The sequence below is a fragment of the Acomys russatus genome, chromosome 4 (genome assembly GCF_903995435.1).
Source record: "Acomys russatus chromosome 4, mAcoRus1.1, whole genome shotgun sequence".
Taxonomy (NCBI): Eukaryota; Metazoa; Chordata; class Mammalia; order Rodentia; family Muridae; genus Acomys; species Acomys russatus.
The window spans coordinates 16,308,015-16,323,695 of NC_067140.1; the positions used below are offsets into that span (position 1 = coordinate 16,308,015).

At 45.2% G+C, this 15,681-nt stretch overlaps 1 protein-coding gene across 2 annotated transcripts in view; it reads left to right on the forward strand.

Annotated features, from left to right (window-relative positions):
• Arfgef2 (ADP ribosylation factor guanine nucleotide exchange factor 2) overlaps positions 1-15,681 on the forward strand; it is an 86,179-nt gene that overhangs the window by 40,001 nt on the left and 30,497 nt on the right. For both annotated transcript variants that reach the window (XM_051143819.1, XM_051143818.1), the window contains exons 13-22: positions 102-210; positions 1,512-1,695; positions 4,545-4,656; positions 5,121-5,326; positions 7,849-7,933; positions 8,035-8,206; positions 9,021-9,172; positions 12,191-12,319; positions 13,287-13,445; positions 14,491-14,638. In XM_051143819.1, coding sequence (XP_050999776.1) covers positions 102-210; positions 1,512-1,695; positions 4,545-4,656; positions 5,121-5,326; positions 7,849-7,933; positions 8,035-8,206; positions 9,021-9,172; positions 12,191-12,319; positions 13,287-13,445; positions 14,491-14,638 — 1,456 coding nt within the window. The remainder of the gene's footprint in view (positions 1-101; positions 211-1,511; positions 1,696-4,544; positions 4,657-5,120; positions 5,327-7,848; positions 7,934-8,034; positions 8,207-9,020; positions 9,173-12,190; positions 12,320-13,286; positions 13,446-14,490; positions 14,639-15,681) is intronic.

The following is a 15,681-nucleotide window of genomic DNA, read 5'->3' on the forward strand; positions in this document are numbered from 1 at the left end:
GTGTTAGCAATGAGCTGGCGGCCTCACAGGAATGCCCAAGAGCCCCAGAATGCCCAGGTTAAGTGTGCTAAGGCTCCGTACTTTTCACTTTGGACCTCTAGGAGCTCAGTCTGAGGAAAAAAGGCCTGGAGTGTCTCGTGTCCATTCTCAAGTGCATGGTGGAATGGAGCAAGGACCTGTATGTGAACCCCAACCACCAGGCCAGCCTGGGTGAGTGAGAGATGTGAGTGACTCCTCCCTCAGATGTGGAAAGTGTTGTTTTGGAACTATGTCAAGCAGTTATGTTTCCTAAATACCTGCAGTTACTGCAAAGCTTGTGCTTTTTAATACGTGCAGAATGTAGGGGGGTTAATTTGTCTTCCTGGAGCTGTAATAAACTATGATATGATACTCTGACAAAAGCACTTAAGGGAGAAAGGTGGGGTTTTTGTTGTTGCTGTTTTGTTTTGTTTTGTTTTTTCAGATAGGGTTTCTCTGTGTAGCCCTGGATGTCCAAGACTTGCTTCGTAAACCAGTCTGGCCTCAAACTCACAAGAGATTTGCTTGCCTTTGTCTCCCAAGTTCTGGGATTAAAGGCTTGTGCCACCACCCCCACCACTCCCCCTAAGGCTTATTATTAATACTATTTTTTAATTTTTTTGTAGTCCTAAAGATTGAACCTAGAACCTCATGGATGCTAGTAAAGTATTTTACCACTAAGCTGCTCCACCAAAGGATTTATTTTATTTCATTTCATTTTTATTTACTTGTTCTTAAGGTTTTATTTTTGTTGGCTGTCTATCTGTATGCCATATGTGTATGTGTGTGCCCAAGGAGGCCAGATCCCCTGAACTAGAATAAGCTACTTGAAATAGGATCAAACTTGGGCCCTCTGGAAAAAAGTGCTCTTAACTGCTGAGCCATCTCTCTAGCCACCACCACCACCATCCATTTTTTTCTTTTAGATTAAAAAAAAAGTGCATGAGTATGTGCATGAGTAAGTGCAGGTGTCCATGAAGGCCAGAAGAGAGCGTTAGATCTCTGGAGCTGGAGTTTCCTGAAGGAGGACATTGCAGGATTCCCCTTCTGTGCCATGACCTAGACCTGCCTGGACCTCCATTCCTGACCTCATTCCTGCCACCATCTTGAGTCAGGCCTGGTTCAGGAGAGTTTGGCTGAATCTTCCTGGTCTCTTTTGTCCATGCTTGCACAAACACTATACTCCCTGAGTAATGCAGAGTTGTGGAAGTTTGTTTGTATTTTGGTAAGGCAATTCCTTCTGCTTATTTTAAGTGTCTTGTTTTTACATTTTCTTTACTTGTGAGTTTTAGAATTAGTTTGAGTTTTATATAAGATAAATTTTTTCATAAAGCTGAGGAAAATATTTAAGTAATAGACTCAGTACCTGTGCCCTTTTGGGTCCAAACCTGCTGCTATGGCTGATGTGAGAAAAGGGCACTGAAGCCAGAGCTTGCTCAGCCACATCTGTTCCATCTGCTTAGTTCGTTTTGTTTGCTTTTATGTCACTGCAGGTCAGGAGAGGCTCCCAGATCAGGAAATGGGGGACGGAAAAGGCCTTGACATGGCAAGACGGTGCAGCGTGACATCAGTGGAGTCCACAGTGTCCTCAGGGACCCAGACAGCCATTCAGGATGACCCAGAGCAGTTTGAGGTCATCAAACAACAGAAGGAAATCATTGAGCACGGCATTGAGCTGTGAGTGTGGCTGCTGGGCTGGGCCATCGCTCAGGGCCTTTGGCAAAGCTACATCTTCTCTAAGACCTGGAGGCTGACTCCTGCAGGGGAAGTACCTGGGACAGGGGCCGCTGCTGGCCCCCAGGCAGGGGGATGCATGGGAGCGTTCATGAGATGACAAGCGGTGCATTTTATGGAGAAGCCTTTGTGTAACTCAAGATGCCTTGATTTCCTTTCCTCATAACAAAAAACACTTAAGAAAACGGCAAGGCATAGTGGCTTAGCCTGGTAATCCCAGTCCTTGGGAGACTGAGGCAGGAGAATGGCTTTGAGTTCAAAGCTAGATTGGGCTACATTGTAAACTCTCAGAAAACAAAGCCACCAAAAAGCAAAACAGGGGCTGGAGAGATGGATCATTGGTTAAGAGCGCTCGCTGGTCTTCCAGAGGAAGTTCAGGTATAGTGTTCAGAGGCAGCTCACAACTGTCTGTAGCTCTCCTCTTCTGGCCTCTGAGGGACACTACATGTACATGGCTTGCAGACGTACATGAAGGCAGAGCAATCATGCACATAAAATAACAACAAAGAAAATCTCAAAAAAATTACAGAACAAAGCAACAAACAAAAAGCCTGGAAGAAACCATTGTCTGTTTCCTGAATAGAAAGCTCAGTGTTCACCATGTTTGCTTTGCCCATGTGTAAGTCTCTGTGAGCCATTTATAATTTGTAGCCATCACCATACTTCTGCACACGTGTTTGAAACTTAAGCATGTTCTCCACATCACCGTGACACCATCATTGTGGTAATTGCCCAGTCTTGGCTTCTGCCTAGTCTTTCATGCACGTTAGCATATCCTCATCTGTGCCATTTACTTTTGAATAACCAGCAGGCTCCCTCACTTTAACAGTTGAAGCGAATCACTCAGGCTTTGAAGGGAAACGCTGAGCTCTGCGCTCCTGTCTCCCATCCCTGCGGTGCTTTGTTTTCCCCATAGCAGCTAAAGTAATGGTTTTTATTGAGTTCACTACAAAGAGAGGACTGGAGTGAGAGCTGAACTTGGAAACATAAACCAAGCCTCACCTCTCCCCTGCCAAAAGTCATTCCAGGCTTCCTGTTCTGTGCCATTAGCTAATACTGCTTGGGCCTCCCTCCCTGGCCTCATCTCCTGACAGCTCACTGGCCCACATGGCCTCTTTTTAGTCCCCTGGTCACCATGGTGAAGAGCTCTCTTCTTTTCCCTCAGTGCTCTTTATTCATTTAATCCCTCAGAAATGGGACACTATTTCTTCCTCAAAGAGGCCTCCTGTAGCCACGCTGACTAAACATGCCAATGGTTCTGTCCTTGCCCAGTTGAGTCTTCATGGCTCTTGCCTGTTTGTGTTTGTGCAACAGTATCCCTCTGCCATGCAGAACCTGGCAGATGTTGGACCTGAACACTAGTTAGCTTTTCCTCTCCTAACTAGAAAGCATAAAGCAACTATCTTATACCTAAACTGTATATTTTACAAAGGATGGAAATACCAAATGATAGTTTGGGGCTGTTCTGATGGCTCTTCTGGACCTCTGTGACCCACCTATGATTTCAGTTGACCACAACAGCAGCAGCCATCACACATATATGCTAGAGGAAGGGGGAGAGGGCAGAAAGGACACAGCCCTGTCTGTCAGAAGTCTCCTTACTTGGGGCTAGAAAGATGGCTCAGAGGTTAAGAGCAGTGGCTGTTCTTCTAATGGTCCTGAATTCAATTCCCAGCAACCACATGGTGGCTCACAACCATCTATAATGTGATCTGATGCCCTCTTCTGGCCTGCAGGTGGTCATGCACATAAAACACTCATATTAATCTCAGCACTCAGGAGGCAGAGGCAAGTGGATCTCTGTGAGTTCAAAGCCAGCATGGTCCATAGAGCAAGTTCCAATGCAGCCATAGCTACATAGAGAAACCCTGTCTTGAAAAACCAAAACGAAAACCAAAAAACTCTCCTTACTTGGTGCTGTCTTAACTTTATATTACTACTGTCCTGTATTCCAGGTTGCCCAATTCAGTGCCCAGGGTTCCATCTGTTAAAGATGGGGAGAGTGGACATGGGTGACAGGCAGCTAAGTCTGCATTTGCAGAGTCAGAAATTAACAGCTGCCAAGATATAGTGGTTCACTGTGGTCTCAGTACTCAGAAGGCTTAAGACAGGAGGGTGTCCTTGGGTCTAAGGCCAGCTTCGGTCATATAGCAAGGACCATGTCTCAGAAAACAAAATACAGGGGCTGGAGAGATGACTGAGAGGTTAAGAGCACTGGCTGCTCTTCCGAAGGTACTGAGTTCAATTCCCAGCAACCACATGGTGGATCACAACCATCCATATTGAGGTCTGGTGCCCTCTTCTGGTGTGCAGATGTTCATGCAGGCAGAAAAACCAAAACAACGATAGAAAAAACCCCCGATATACAAGGCTAAGTATAGTGACACATACCTTTAATCCCAGCACTCCAGAGACAGAGGCAGGTGGATTTCTATGAGTTTGAAGCCAGCCTAGGCTGCAAAATGAGACCCTTTTTCAAAAAAATCTAAAAGCCAGAACAGGGCTGGTGAAATGGCTCAGTGGGTAAAGGTGCTTGCCATCAAGTTTGATGATAAAAGGCTCTAGAGAGTCAAGTCCTGCAGGTTGTCCCCTAATCTCCATACTTGATCACATGGGCACACATGTAAACAATAAATGGGAAAAAAAACTTAATGTTAGAATTTGGGAAAAATATGGAACACTTAGCTTATTGCTAGCTAATGTGATGGCTAGTTCAAGGTGCCCTGCAGCCATTTACCTCGAATGCTCTAGATTTTTAAGGAAGCCACCTGTGTTTTGTCATTCTTGTACAGCTTCAACAAGAAGCCCAAGCGGGGAATCCAGTTTCTCCAAGAGCAAGGCATGCTGGGAACAACTGTAGAGGACATTGCCCAGTTTCTCCACCAGGAGGAGCGGCTAGATTCTGTAAGTCTGGATTTGACACTGCACATTCCCCCACAGGCTGATATGGTGTTTCACTGGCTTGTACCTCCAGCTTGCCTGGCCCTCAGTGCAGAATGCTTTGCACTCCGGCTCCTGCAGCCTTGCTCTTCCCCAGCACTGTACAGCGTCCCTTGATGAGGCCGAGCTCGGCTTTGACCCACAGTTACTTGTCTGGGAGGCAGTGTCAGAGTCCATAGTGGTCCTCCACTACCAGCAGTGTTTCTTTGCCTGAGTGTGCCTACTGTTTCTCTTCCTCTGTTTCTAATAGGCTGTCCTGAATATGGAAGCAGGGGCAGCTTCTCCCTGTTTCCCAGCAGTCAGCTGCTGTGGGCACTTAGGGCTTTTGTGTTTCAGTCACCACTGCCACCCCCATCCACCTCCCCTAGTGTTTTTGCTGCGGGCCATGTTTGGCAGTTTTTAGATGTGAGTACGTGTACATGCTTCAGACCCAGGTTGGCGAGTTTCTGGGAGACAGCACAAGGTTCAACAAGGAGGTGATGTACGCCTATGTGGACCAACTGGACTTCTGTGAAAAAGAGTTCGTCTCAGCCCTGCGGACATTCCTGGAAGGCTTCCGCCTGCCTGGGGAAGCACAGAAGATTGACCGGTTAATGGAGAAGTTTGCTGCACGATACATAGAATGTAACCAAGGGTGAGCACTGTGGCAGCTACTTCTTCCTTTTTGCAGACATTTATCTTGACTAGATGTTTGAATGTAATTGTTGCAATTCCTCTAAGACACTAAAGTGTCTGATCACTGTGTGCCAGGCTCTGCTGAGCAGTGTCCCACATAAGACTTTGCAGCGACCTTAGTGGTGTCCCTACACTACAGTCAGGGAGGTTGGGGACCAGAGAGTTAACTATCTTGCCTAAGATCTTGTGGCTAGCTTGGCATGCTGACACTATAAGGGTAGAAGCAAGAGAAATGGGAGGTGGAAGCAAGCCTGAGCTACTTTTAAATGAACAAAAACAAGGGCCATGGTTCAGGGCTGTGGTTCAGGGCTAGAGTACTTATCCTGGACGCGTAAGGCCTTGGCTCAGCCTACACCATTGAGGGAGCAGGCCACACAGCTAGGAGCAGAGCCTGTGCTTTCACTGTAAAAGAGCAGGGTTTGTTGTTGTTGTTGTTGTTGTTGTTGTTTTGAGACAGGGTTTCTCTGAGTAGTCTTGGCTGTCCTGGACTTGCTTTGTAGACCAGGCTGGCCTCGAACTCACAGAGATCCACTTGCCTCTGCCTCCCTAGTGCTGGGATTACAGGCGTGTGCCACTGCGCCCGGGTCAGTTGCTGTTTTTTTGTTGGTTGGTTGTTTTGCTTTGTTTTGTTTTGTTTTATTTTTAAGATGTATTTACTTATTAAGTATACAGTGTTGTGCCTGCATGTACACCTGCACACCAGAAGAGGACACCAGATCTCATGATAGGTGGTTGTGAGCCACCATGGGGTTGTTCACTCAACCTTTGCTCACTGAACTCAGGACCTTTGGAAGAACAGTGGGCACTCTTAACCTCTGGGCCATTTCTCCAGCCCTCCCCGCCCCCCACCACGGTTTTTATAGGAAATAGAGAAGTTTTGATCCTAACTGGGGTGAGAAGTGGAAAGAGTGATGGAATGCAAGTGACATAAAGCAGAAGTGGGGACTAATTGGGAAAGGAAGAGAATTAGGTGGAGGGAGCCAGGCTTCATGGGGGAAACATGAGAACAAAATCAATGACAAGTGTGTGTGGCGAAGCTTGGGGAGGCCTGTTGCTTTGTGTGCTGACTCAGAACTTCAAAAGAAAGGGGCTAAGTGTCATTAAGATTGCTGTAAGTAGCTGGGCATGGTAGCGCATGCCTTTAATCCTAGCACTCTGGAGGCAGAGGCAGGTGGATTGCTGTGAGTTCCAGCCCAGCCTGGTCTACAAAGCTGGTCCAGGATAGCCAGGACTACACAGAGAAGTGCTGTCTCGAAAAACCAAAAAAAAAAAAAAAAAAAAGAAAGACTTGCTTACATACCTCATGCTGAGTGGCAGCCCTGCTACAGTTACTGGTGGGAAACTGAGGCCCTGAAATGTTGAGCATCCAGTCCAAAATTAGTCAACTCATAAGTGGCCAAGCCAAGATGTCTGAAGAGTCATGGGCCTCCCTCTACATGTGCAGCCTGTGGGTGTCTGAGTGCATTGTGTAGTACATTGTGAGCATGCTGTGGGAACTGCTCAGAAACACACTGATGACAGTTTTGTCCCAGGTCAGTTCCATTTTTATATTAATTAATCAGTCCCAGTCCTGCCAGTGTGTGGGTGTGGCCAGAAGCCTCTGTTCACAGAGGCAGCCTCTGGTCGTTGAACCTAACAGACGTGACAATTTGATATGAAGATATAATGGTGTGTTGCTAATTTTAAGTGTGCCCTTCATGGACCTGGAGACCTTGCTCCATTGCCCTAATCAGTCTATCCAGGTCCTACCAGCTCTCCTTTTGCTGTATTTCTTAGGATTTCTCTTTCCTGGTGGCACAGTTTGTACAGAGGAGTTTCTAGATTCAGGTCACATGTAATGTGGCTTAGTGTCTACACAGTTCTATTTTTTTCTTTCCTTACCTGAAGCAAAAATGTCAGACCTTAAGCATATGTTTTAAAGCAATATAAATATTTTGCTTTGCATTTCTGCTGTTAAGTACCTCAGTGAATAATAGAAACAATAAATAAATAATAACAAAAAAAAGAAATTATGTGGTACCTCAGTGCCAGAGTTGATGCTTTCAAGTGGAGGCCTAAGAGGCCCCTGGTATGTAAAGGGTAAAGAGTTGTCCATCCTAGGATGGGCCTATAGCAGGCCTGGTACCTGCGAGGGCCTCTCCTGGCATCCTGTGCTTGTTTGCCTGTATTCTTGGCCCAGGATGCTCCTTGAGTTGTTGTTGTTGTTGTTGTTGTTGTTGTTGTTGTTGTTTTATTTTGTTTAATTAGTTAAAGTTGCTTGACTCAGAGAAGCCCAAGCTCTGATGCATGGGCTCAGTTAGCTCCCTTTGCACACTGGACTGTTAACCTCTTACTTGGTGATAATTTTTGTTCAGAAGACTCTTCCTGGCTCCACATAATATGGTGCAGCAGCTTTGGTGACTTGTGTCCCCACTAATGCCATTCTCCCTGGCTGTCATCACTGTCATTACATGTGTTCTTACCTGGGTTCTTTTCTTCCAGACAAACCCTGTTTGCTAGTGCTGACACTGCGTATGTCCTGGCGTACTCCATCATTATGCTAACTACTGACTTGCACAGCCCTCAGGTAAAATACCCCGGGATTCATGTATGGTGGCCACAGACCTAGATGAGTTTGCTTGGGCATTTCAGTGTTTTAAAGTTTTTTGTTTTTTGTTTTAATTCCAGGTAAAGAATAAAATGACAAAAGAGCAATATATTAAAATGAATCGGGGTATCAATGATAGTAAAGACCTACCAGAAGAGTATCTTTCCAGCATCTACGAAGAGATAGAAGGCAAGAAAATTGCAATGAAGGAGACAAAAGAGCACACAATTGCAACAAAATCCACCAAGCAGAGTAAGGCCACCTCTGCATACTTGCCCATCAGTGCTAACTTTTTTCATTAAAATATAATTAACATCATTTTCCCTTCCCTTTCCTCCTTACATCCCTTCCTGTGGCTCCCTGCTCACTCCCTCTCAGATTCATGGCTTCATCTTCTTTAAGTTGTTATTATTTCATATACACATACATAAAAACACACCATGTTTAAATACAACCTGCTGAGGCTCAGCCCTGTGGGAGACAAATTCTCACAGAGCAGTCCTTAGTTGCTTGTAGTTCTTTGTCTAGGGGTGGGATTCGGTTCTGCTTTTTGAGTACATCAGAAAGTATAATTAATTATGCTGCTGGTGACAGATTTAATTTGCATATCTAGACATATAAATAGTAATGTGATTAATTATTGTGATTATTTGCTTCTTTCATTATAGGATTCTTGCTAGATTTGTAATTAGGAACAAGAAGGAAACATCTAAGAGCTAAATTGTCCTCCCCCAAATTCACCACAAAACTTTTTTTTTTTTCTTTCCCCACAAAACTTTTAACCAACGATGGTTGCCTTTGTTTGAGAAGCTCAGGCACAAAGCCTTAGAGCACAGGATTAGAGCCTCACATCTTGGACCAGACCTAAGCTTTTACTCACAGGCCGGGTGACCCTGGGCAGGGGTAAGGAGGCATTCCTGGCCATTCTGCCTCATATCCCCACCTGTAAAATGGTAATATTTGTAGTAGGTTCATAAGCTGATTGGGAGATTTATGAATTAATTACGCTTTTGAGGCAGTTCCTGGCCCCCAGCAAGTGCTCTGCATGTGTCTTATTTCTATGCAGATGTAGCTAGTGAGAAGCAGCGGCGGCTGCTGTACAATATGGAGATGGAACAGATGGCTAAAACCGCCAAAGCCCTGATGGAGGCCGTGAGCCATGCCAAAGCTCCATTTACCAGTGCCACACACTTGGATCATGTCCGGCCAATGTTCAAAGTGAGTACCCTAGGAAGTTAGCATGCTGCCAGGCCTGATCCTGTAGTTGTCTGGAGAGACTGCATTGGGGGAGAATGGAAAGGAAAAACTGGGGTGCTTCAATAGGAAGTCCCTTCTGCAAGTGCCAGCATAGTCATGGCCTCTGCTCTCCCACTGTCTGCCTTTGAATCTTGGCTCTGCTACTTTGTAGCCGTGTGTGTTATTTTTAAACAAAATCTCTATCATTTGATTTTTTGCCAGTGAAGACTAGGCAGACAGATGCAGGGGTGAAAGCCTGCTAGTTGAGAGAGGCAGAGAAAGCACCCAGCTGATTCAGCTGGAGGTCCCAAAAGAAGTCCCTTTCCCATGCTGTCTCCAAAGCCCCTCATACTCAGTGTCTCTCCTTGTACTTTCTGAGCAGAGCAGGTAGATGACACCTTTTTGCCAAACAGTCTTTGTAGTCTGCTGCCACCAGGAAGGAGGCACTTTCCTTTTTCCGAGCTCAGGAAACTGGCTTTCCAGAAGGAAGTGCCTCTGGCCCTCAGGCCAGCAATGGTCTACAATAAGAGATTGTCTTTTTGCTTTCCTAGTTGTTTGTCTTAGAGCCAATAGTGCTGCACTGACTTTGTGGTTCCTTCCTTAGTACTGGCCATTCCATCCCCCAGTTTTTGTTTTGGGTTTGGTTTTTTGAGACAGGGTTTCCCCGTGTAGCCTTACCTGTCCTAGACTCGCTTTGTAGACCAGGCTGGCCTGGAACTCACAGGGATCCACCTGCCTCTGCCTCTGGCTCTGCTGGGATTAAAGGTATGCCCCACCACTCCCTGCTACTTAAAATATTTTAAGTCTCTTAACTGTGTTTTTGACGCCAAATAACAAAAATACCTTTTTATTTAAGAAAACAACTCAAAAGCTAATGTCTAAGATCATGTGGGCCATGTAACAATCTACGGTCTAACATAGAATTAAGACAGGTGGTTTAAGAAAACCCATTTCACATTTTAAATCCATTTCACATTTTATGCCTTTAGTAAATTATCATTTGAAAATATTATTTTTTATTTTTATATGCCTGATCAAATTATTTGGTTTGGATTGAATGAGTAAGCTGTCTGATGAACTATCAGCTCTCCTTACTCAGGAGATCTCCTGTTGGAATCTCATCTGTCACTTATATGGTATCCACAGCTTTTCTCCCCACGTGGAAACGAAGGAAAAACGTCTTCATCAATCAACACAGGTCCTGGTTTCCATTTTCAAATCAACACATCTTTAAAATGCGCAGGATGATTTAATTTAGTAGTTTTTTTCTGCTCTCCAGTGTCTCTCCAGTTGTGTCCTGTTTTTGTACAATCTGAATAGTGTGTGACTGACTGTTCCTCATAATACCTCGTAATATTTTTCTCAGGGGCATTCTTTATTTTATGGTTTGTTTCTGAGATTAGAGAAATGTTAATTCGTGTTTTCCATTGCTGCAACAAATCACATCTCCATAAATTGATGGCTATACTAGCCACATGGCTTTTTGTCCTCCTGGCCCTGTACACTCGACCCATCTTGCACTTTGTTTTACCTTTGATAAAGTTCCAGTCCTTAGAAGATGAGTATTTACCTCCTGAAGAGGCAAATCTGGATGCCAAGATTTTGGTGAAATTATCATTACATCGGCTCCTGTGTTTACTAACCTTCCATTTCAATGCCATTTATTTGTATTTTCATCTTAGGTCTCAGATCATTTATAACAGTTTGCCAAAATATTTGTTTTCTGGTCTTTCTTGAATTTTTTGTTTTATCTACTGAAACTGTTCTGTCCTTGATTACATCCAGAGCAGTGTTCTTTTTTAACACTGTGGAGGTCACACCACAGCATGCTAGAATCAGTTCTCTGCTTCCCCTGGGTAAATTCCCTGGATTAAATTTGTGTTGTCTGGTTTGGCAGAAGCATCTTTACCCACTCAGTTATCTTACAGCATCCTCTTTCTTTCTTTCTTTCTTTCTTTTTCTTTTTCTTTTTCTTTTTTTTGTTGTTGTTGTTGTTTGATTGATTTTCAAGACAGGGTTCCTCTGTGTAGCCTTGGTTGTCCTGGACTCACTTTGTAGGACATGCTGGCTCAAACTAACAGAGATCCACTGCCTCTGCCTCCCGAGTGCTGGGATTAAAGACACGCACCACCATACCCAGCTTTTTTTTTTAGGTTTTTTGAGACAGGGTTTCTCTGTGTAACAGCTCTGGCTGTCCTAGACTCACTTTGTAGATCAGGCTGGCCTTGAACTCACAGAGATCCACCTCTTCTGCCTCTCCAGTGCTGGGATTAAAGGCATCCACTACCATGCCTGACTTTCTCTCTTTTTGTTTTTTTGACACAGAGTCTCACTATATAGTCTTGACTGGCTTTCAACTTGTCATGTATACCAGGCTAGCCCTGACTCACAGAGATCCACCTGCTTTTACTGTGATTAAAGGTGTGCACTACCAAGCACAGCTTGCTTACATGCTTTATTCTGCACGCTGACTTCTGACTGTTTGTGGCTGTATAGAGAATGATTCTGTGGGACTGGTGAGATGCTCAGCATTTGAATGCTCTGGCTGCTCTTGCAGAAAGGGCCAGGGCTCTGTCCCTAGTAACCCTCTAAGACTCCATGCAGGGGAATGTGATGCTCTCATCTACTTCAGTGGTCACTAGGCACAAACAGGACACAGACAAATCTTAAAAACCCTGGATTCTCAATCCCCTATACATTCATCAGGGAATACTAGTGATGTCTGCTATAGCCACAAATATATGTTGGCTGTCCATTTAGTAAACAGTACAATTATAGTGACAGTAGTTTATAAGCAACTGTTTCATATTGTAAATGGAATAGATTGATGTCAAAGTTACAGTGAACATGGCATCTTGGCTATTCCTGTAACTGACTATATATATGTGTGTGTGTGTGTATACACACACACACACACACACACACACACACACACACACACACTAAGTGTTCTTGCTGTGCTGAAAATCTGGACGTTATTAAATTTTGCTCTCTTGGCAGCTGGTGTGGACGCCACTACTGGCAGCCTATAGCATTGGCCTGCAGAACTGTGATGACACAGAGGTGGCCTCCCTGTGTTTGGAAGGCATCAGGTGTGCAGTCCGCATTGCCTGCATCTTTGGAATGCAGGTAGGTAGAAGTGAGCAGGGTTCCAGAGATACCATGGTGTTTTTTTTTTTTAGATTGTTAAGCTTTGAAACTACCAGGAGTTTCCAGATGACTGAATGTTTAGGAAACTACTTAGTCATTCCCACTAAGAAACAACCCATGGCTTTTGGTAACAGTGGGTTTAGTGGGGAGAATACTGGGAGTCCAGAATGAAACTAGCTACTGGACTAGCAGTGATAAAATGGCCTCTTCATCCACCTGCCTGATTTACCTGCCCTGATGCTTAAGTGTCTGGCCTAACTCCCTAGTAAAGCATGGTGTGATCAGCTGGCTGGCAGCCCCCAGTTCTATCCTCTGCATTCCCACAGTGGCTGCTGCTTTTTATAACCATTTTGATTTCCCTATTTCCTACCCTTCTCTGAGGAAGCAGATGGTTGGATACAACATTGATGTATCTATAAACCCATAAACATTTGAATCTTGAAACCCTGAACAAATCAAAGCAGTCTTCAGTCTGTTGTGCAGTCACAAGGTTGGTGTCCGCTCCACACCTTGCTTCTAAGTCAGTAAGAATCTGCCCACTAGTTTGCTCAGAAAGCTTCAGTCTTCTGTCCCCACCCATTTTCTTTTGTTCCAAGACCTGAGGTTCTGGAGCTGGAAGTCAGGGTTTCAGAGCCCACTCTGGTACTTCTCCAGCCTGGTGGTGTTGGCCTCCTAACTCAAAGGCATGGCTTGTCTCTTCGTTTATACTCACCTTTAGGATTACTGCAAATATTTGCACTTATTTAACAGTCTTGGGATCCAGCAGAGAGATTAGGACACAGGATAGATAGACAGTGTATGTTGAAGTCACTGCAGAGAGCTAGTACGCATTCCCAAAAGCCTACTATGTACATTTGGAAGTAGCAGAAAAGCTCAGTGTACCATTCTGCCACATGAGTGCCACACTGCGGGTGGAGTCACAGTGCTCTCTTGGCCTCTCTTTCAGCTGGAACGAGATGCCTATGTTCAGGCCCTTGCTCGGTTCTCCCTGCTGACAGCCAGCTCCAGTATCACAGAAATGAAGCAGAAAAACATCGACACCATAAAGACGCTCATCACTGTGGCTCACACTGATGGCAACTACCTTGGCAACTCTTGGCATGAGGTGTGCGTCTCTGCCTTTTCTCAGGATGACTGTAGGCCTCTTAGTCTTTTCATCTCCTGCTCAGCTCTGTTGTTGATAAAGTTAAGCCTTCCTTTACCTCCTGAATCTGAAAGTTGTCATGCCCTCTTTACACTGATGACAGAGAACAAATCAGCAGTCGCATGGCATTGCTGCACGGCATCATGACAGACAGCAGTGAGCACAGCTTGGGGTGGTGCTGAGAATGTGATCAGAGAGGTTTAAGAAATTTTTCTTAATAAGGGGAACACATTTGGTCAGGCTGAAGAAATTAGCTGGCAGGGAAATAGCATTCTAGATATAAAGAACAAGGCTGGAGAGATGGCTCAGAGGTTAAGAACACTGTCTGTTCTCCCAAAGGTCATGAGTTCAGTTCCCAGCAATCACATGATGACTCACAACCATCTATACTGAGAGCTGGTGCCCTCTTCTGGCCTGCAGGTGTTACATGCAGGCAGAACACTGTATACATAATAAATACATAGATATAAAGAACAGAAATGCAAAGACCCCAGGGCAAGATGAGAGGTGTCAAAGTAAAGGAACATGCAGAAGCCAGGGAGGCTATGTGCAGCTGAGGAAGAGAGTGGACGGGGAGGTTGGGAACAGAAACTGGGTTCAACCACATGGATTTCATGGCGTGGGAAGTGAGCCCTGCTCCACTCAGTGAAGTTTGCAGATACACACAGACACATATTGTTGTATGTGTGTAACCCAGCTGTACCAATTCTTCTGTTTATTGTTCACTTTTGTTGTTGTTGTTTGTTTGTTTTTGACACAAGGTTTCTCTATATAGCCCTGGCTGGCCTGGAACTCATTGTGTAGTCCAGGTTGGCCTATAAATCAGAGATCCACCTGCCTCTGCCTCCTTAGTGTGGGATTAAAGGTGTGTTCCACCACTGTCCAACTCTGTTTTATTTTTAGTGTAAAAAACTGTACATACCAGGAAACGGTGAGGACTGAGGACTCCAGAACCCTCCTTCTGGCTATAAAGCAAGCTTCGCTTCTCACACCTTCTTTTTCTTAGATCTTGAAATGCATCAGCCAACTGGAGCTTGCTCAGCTAATAGGAACTGGGGTGAAGACTCGCTACCTGTCTGGCTCCGGGCGGGAAAGAGAAGGGAGCCTGAAGGGCCACACACTGGCAGGAGAAGAATTCATGGGCCTTGGCCTCGGTAAGACACTAGGCCCAGCTGGCCAGCAAAGACACAAATTAGCAGTGATGAAGCTCTTCTTGTCAGATCAGCACTGCATCTGCTCTTCCTTCCTGTGCAGCTGACCATGCCCATGAATTCCGTGGGCATGCTGCCTCAGCTGCCTTGTGATTGAGTACAAGTGTCTGTTTCCCAGCATGAGCAGAGTGTTTCCCTGTTCCTTCTCCACCTGGGGTCATGCTGAGGCCACCTGCAGCAGGGGCTTCACTGTCCTACCTGTGTCTCTACTTTGGAATGGTTGGATCCTGACCATATTTCACCCATGATCCTAGAGTAAATAGTTGTTCCTATCTCTGCTTTGAGTTGAAGGGACTCTGGTCAGGGATGTAATAATAATAGTCAACATGGCAAGCAATTGTGCCAGGCCACATTCACCCAGTTTATATATTTTAGCTCATTTGATCCTCAAAATGATCCAATGACGTGAGGATTGTTACCTGCCCATTGTGTGTAACTGAGAAAACGGAAGCACAGAGCAAGTGACTCGATAGAGTCCATGGCAGGGAGGTGGCCAAGGTTGCTGGGTCCACGTGCAGTGCAGCAGCACGGTGCAGCCAGTGCAGTTCAAGCTCTGGGGAATAGGGCCGGTAGCAGCACCTGCTTCTCATGTGCTCTGGGGGAAGCTGCAGTGAAATCCTGCACAGCCACGAGAGCTAGACATTGTGTTCTTGGAGCCCTTGGCCGCTCACTTGATTTGAGTTTGTTTTCCTAAGCATTGGGAGATTGTCTACAAGCAAGAGAGTCTATAGCAAGATGTATTTTAAACCCAGCACGTAAGCGTGTTACTCTTTCAGCTGTGGAGCTGTGTTTGCTCTTGGCTTTCTTTCATTTGCACCCTCCTCCATTTTCGTCCTTTGTATTTGTCTGAGGCAAACAATGCTTCCTATTGTTTGTGAGCTTTGATTTTTTGAGGCAAAGTTTCCTGTAGGCCATGCTGGCTTCAAACTTACTATGTAGCAGAGGCTGGCCTTGAACTTCTGATCCTCGTGGCTCTGCCTTGTGGG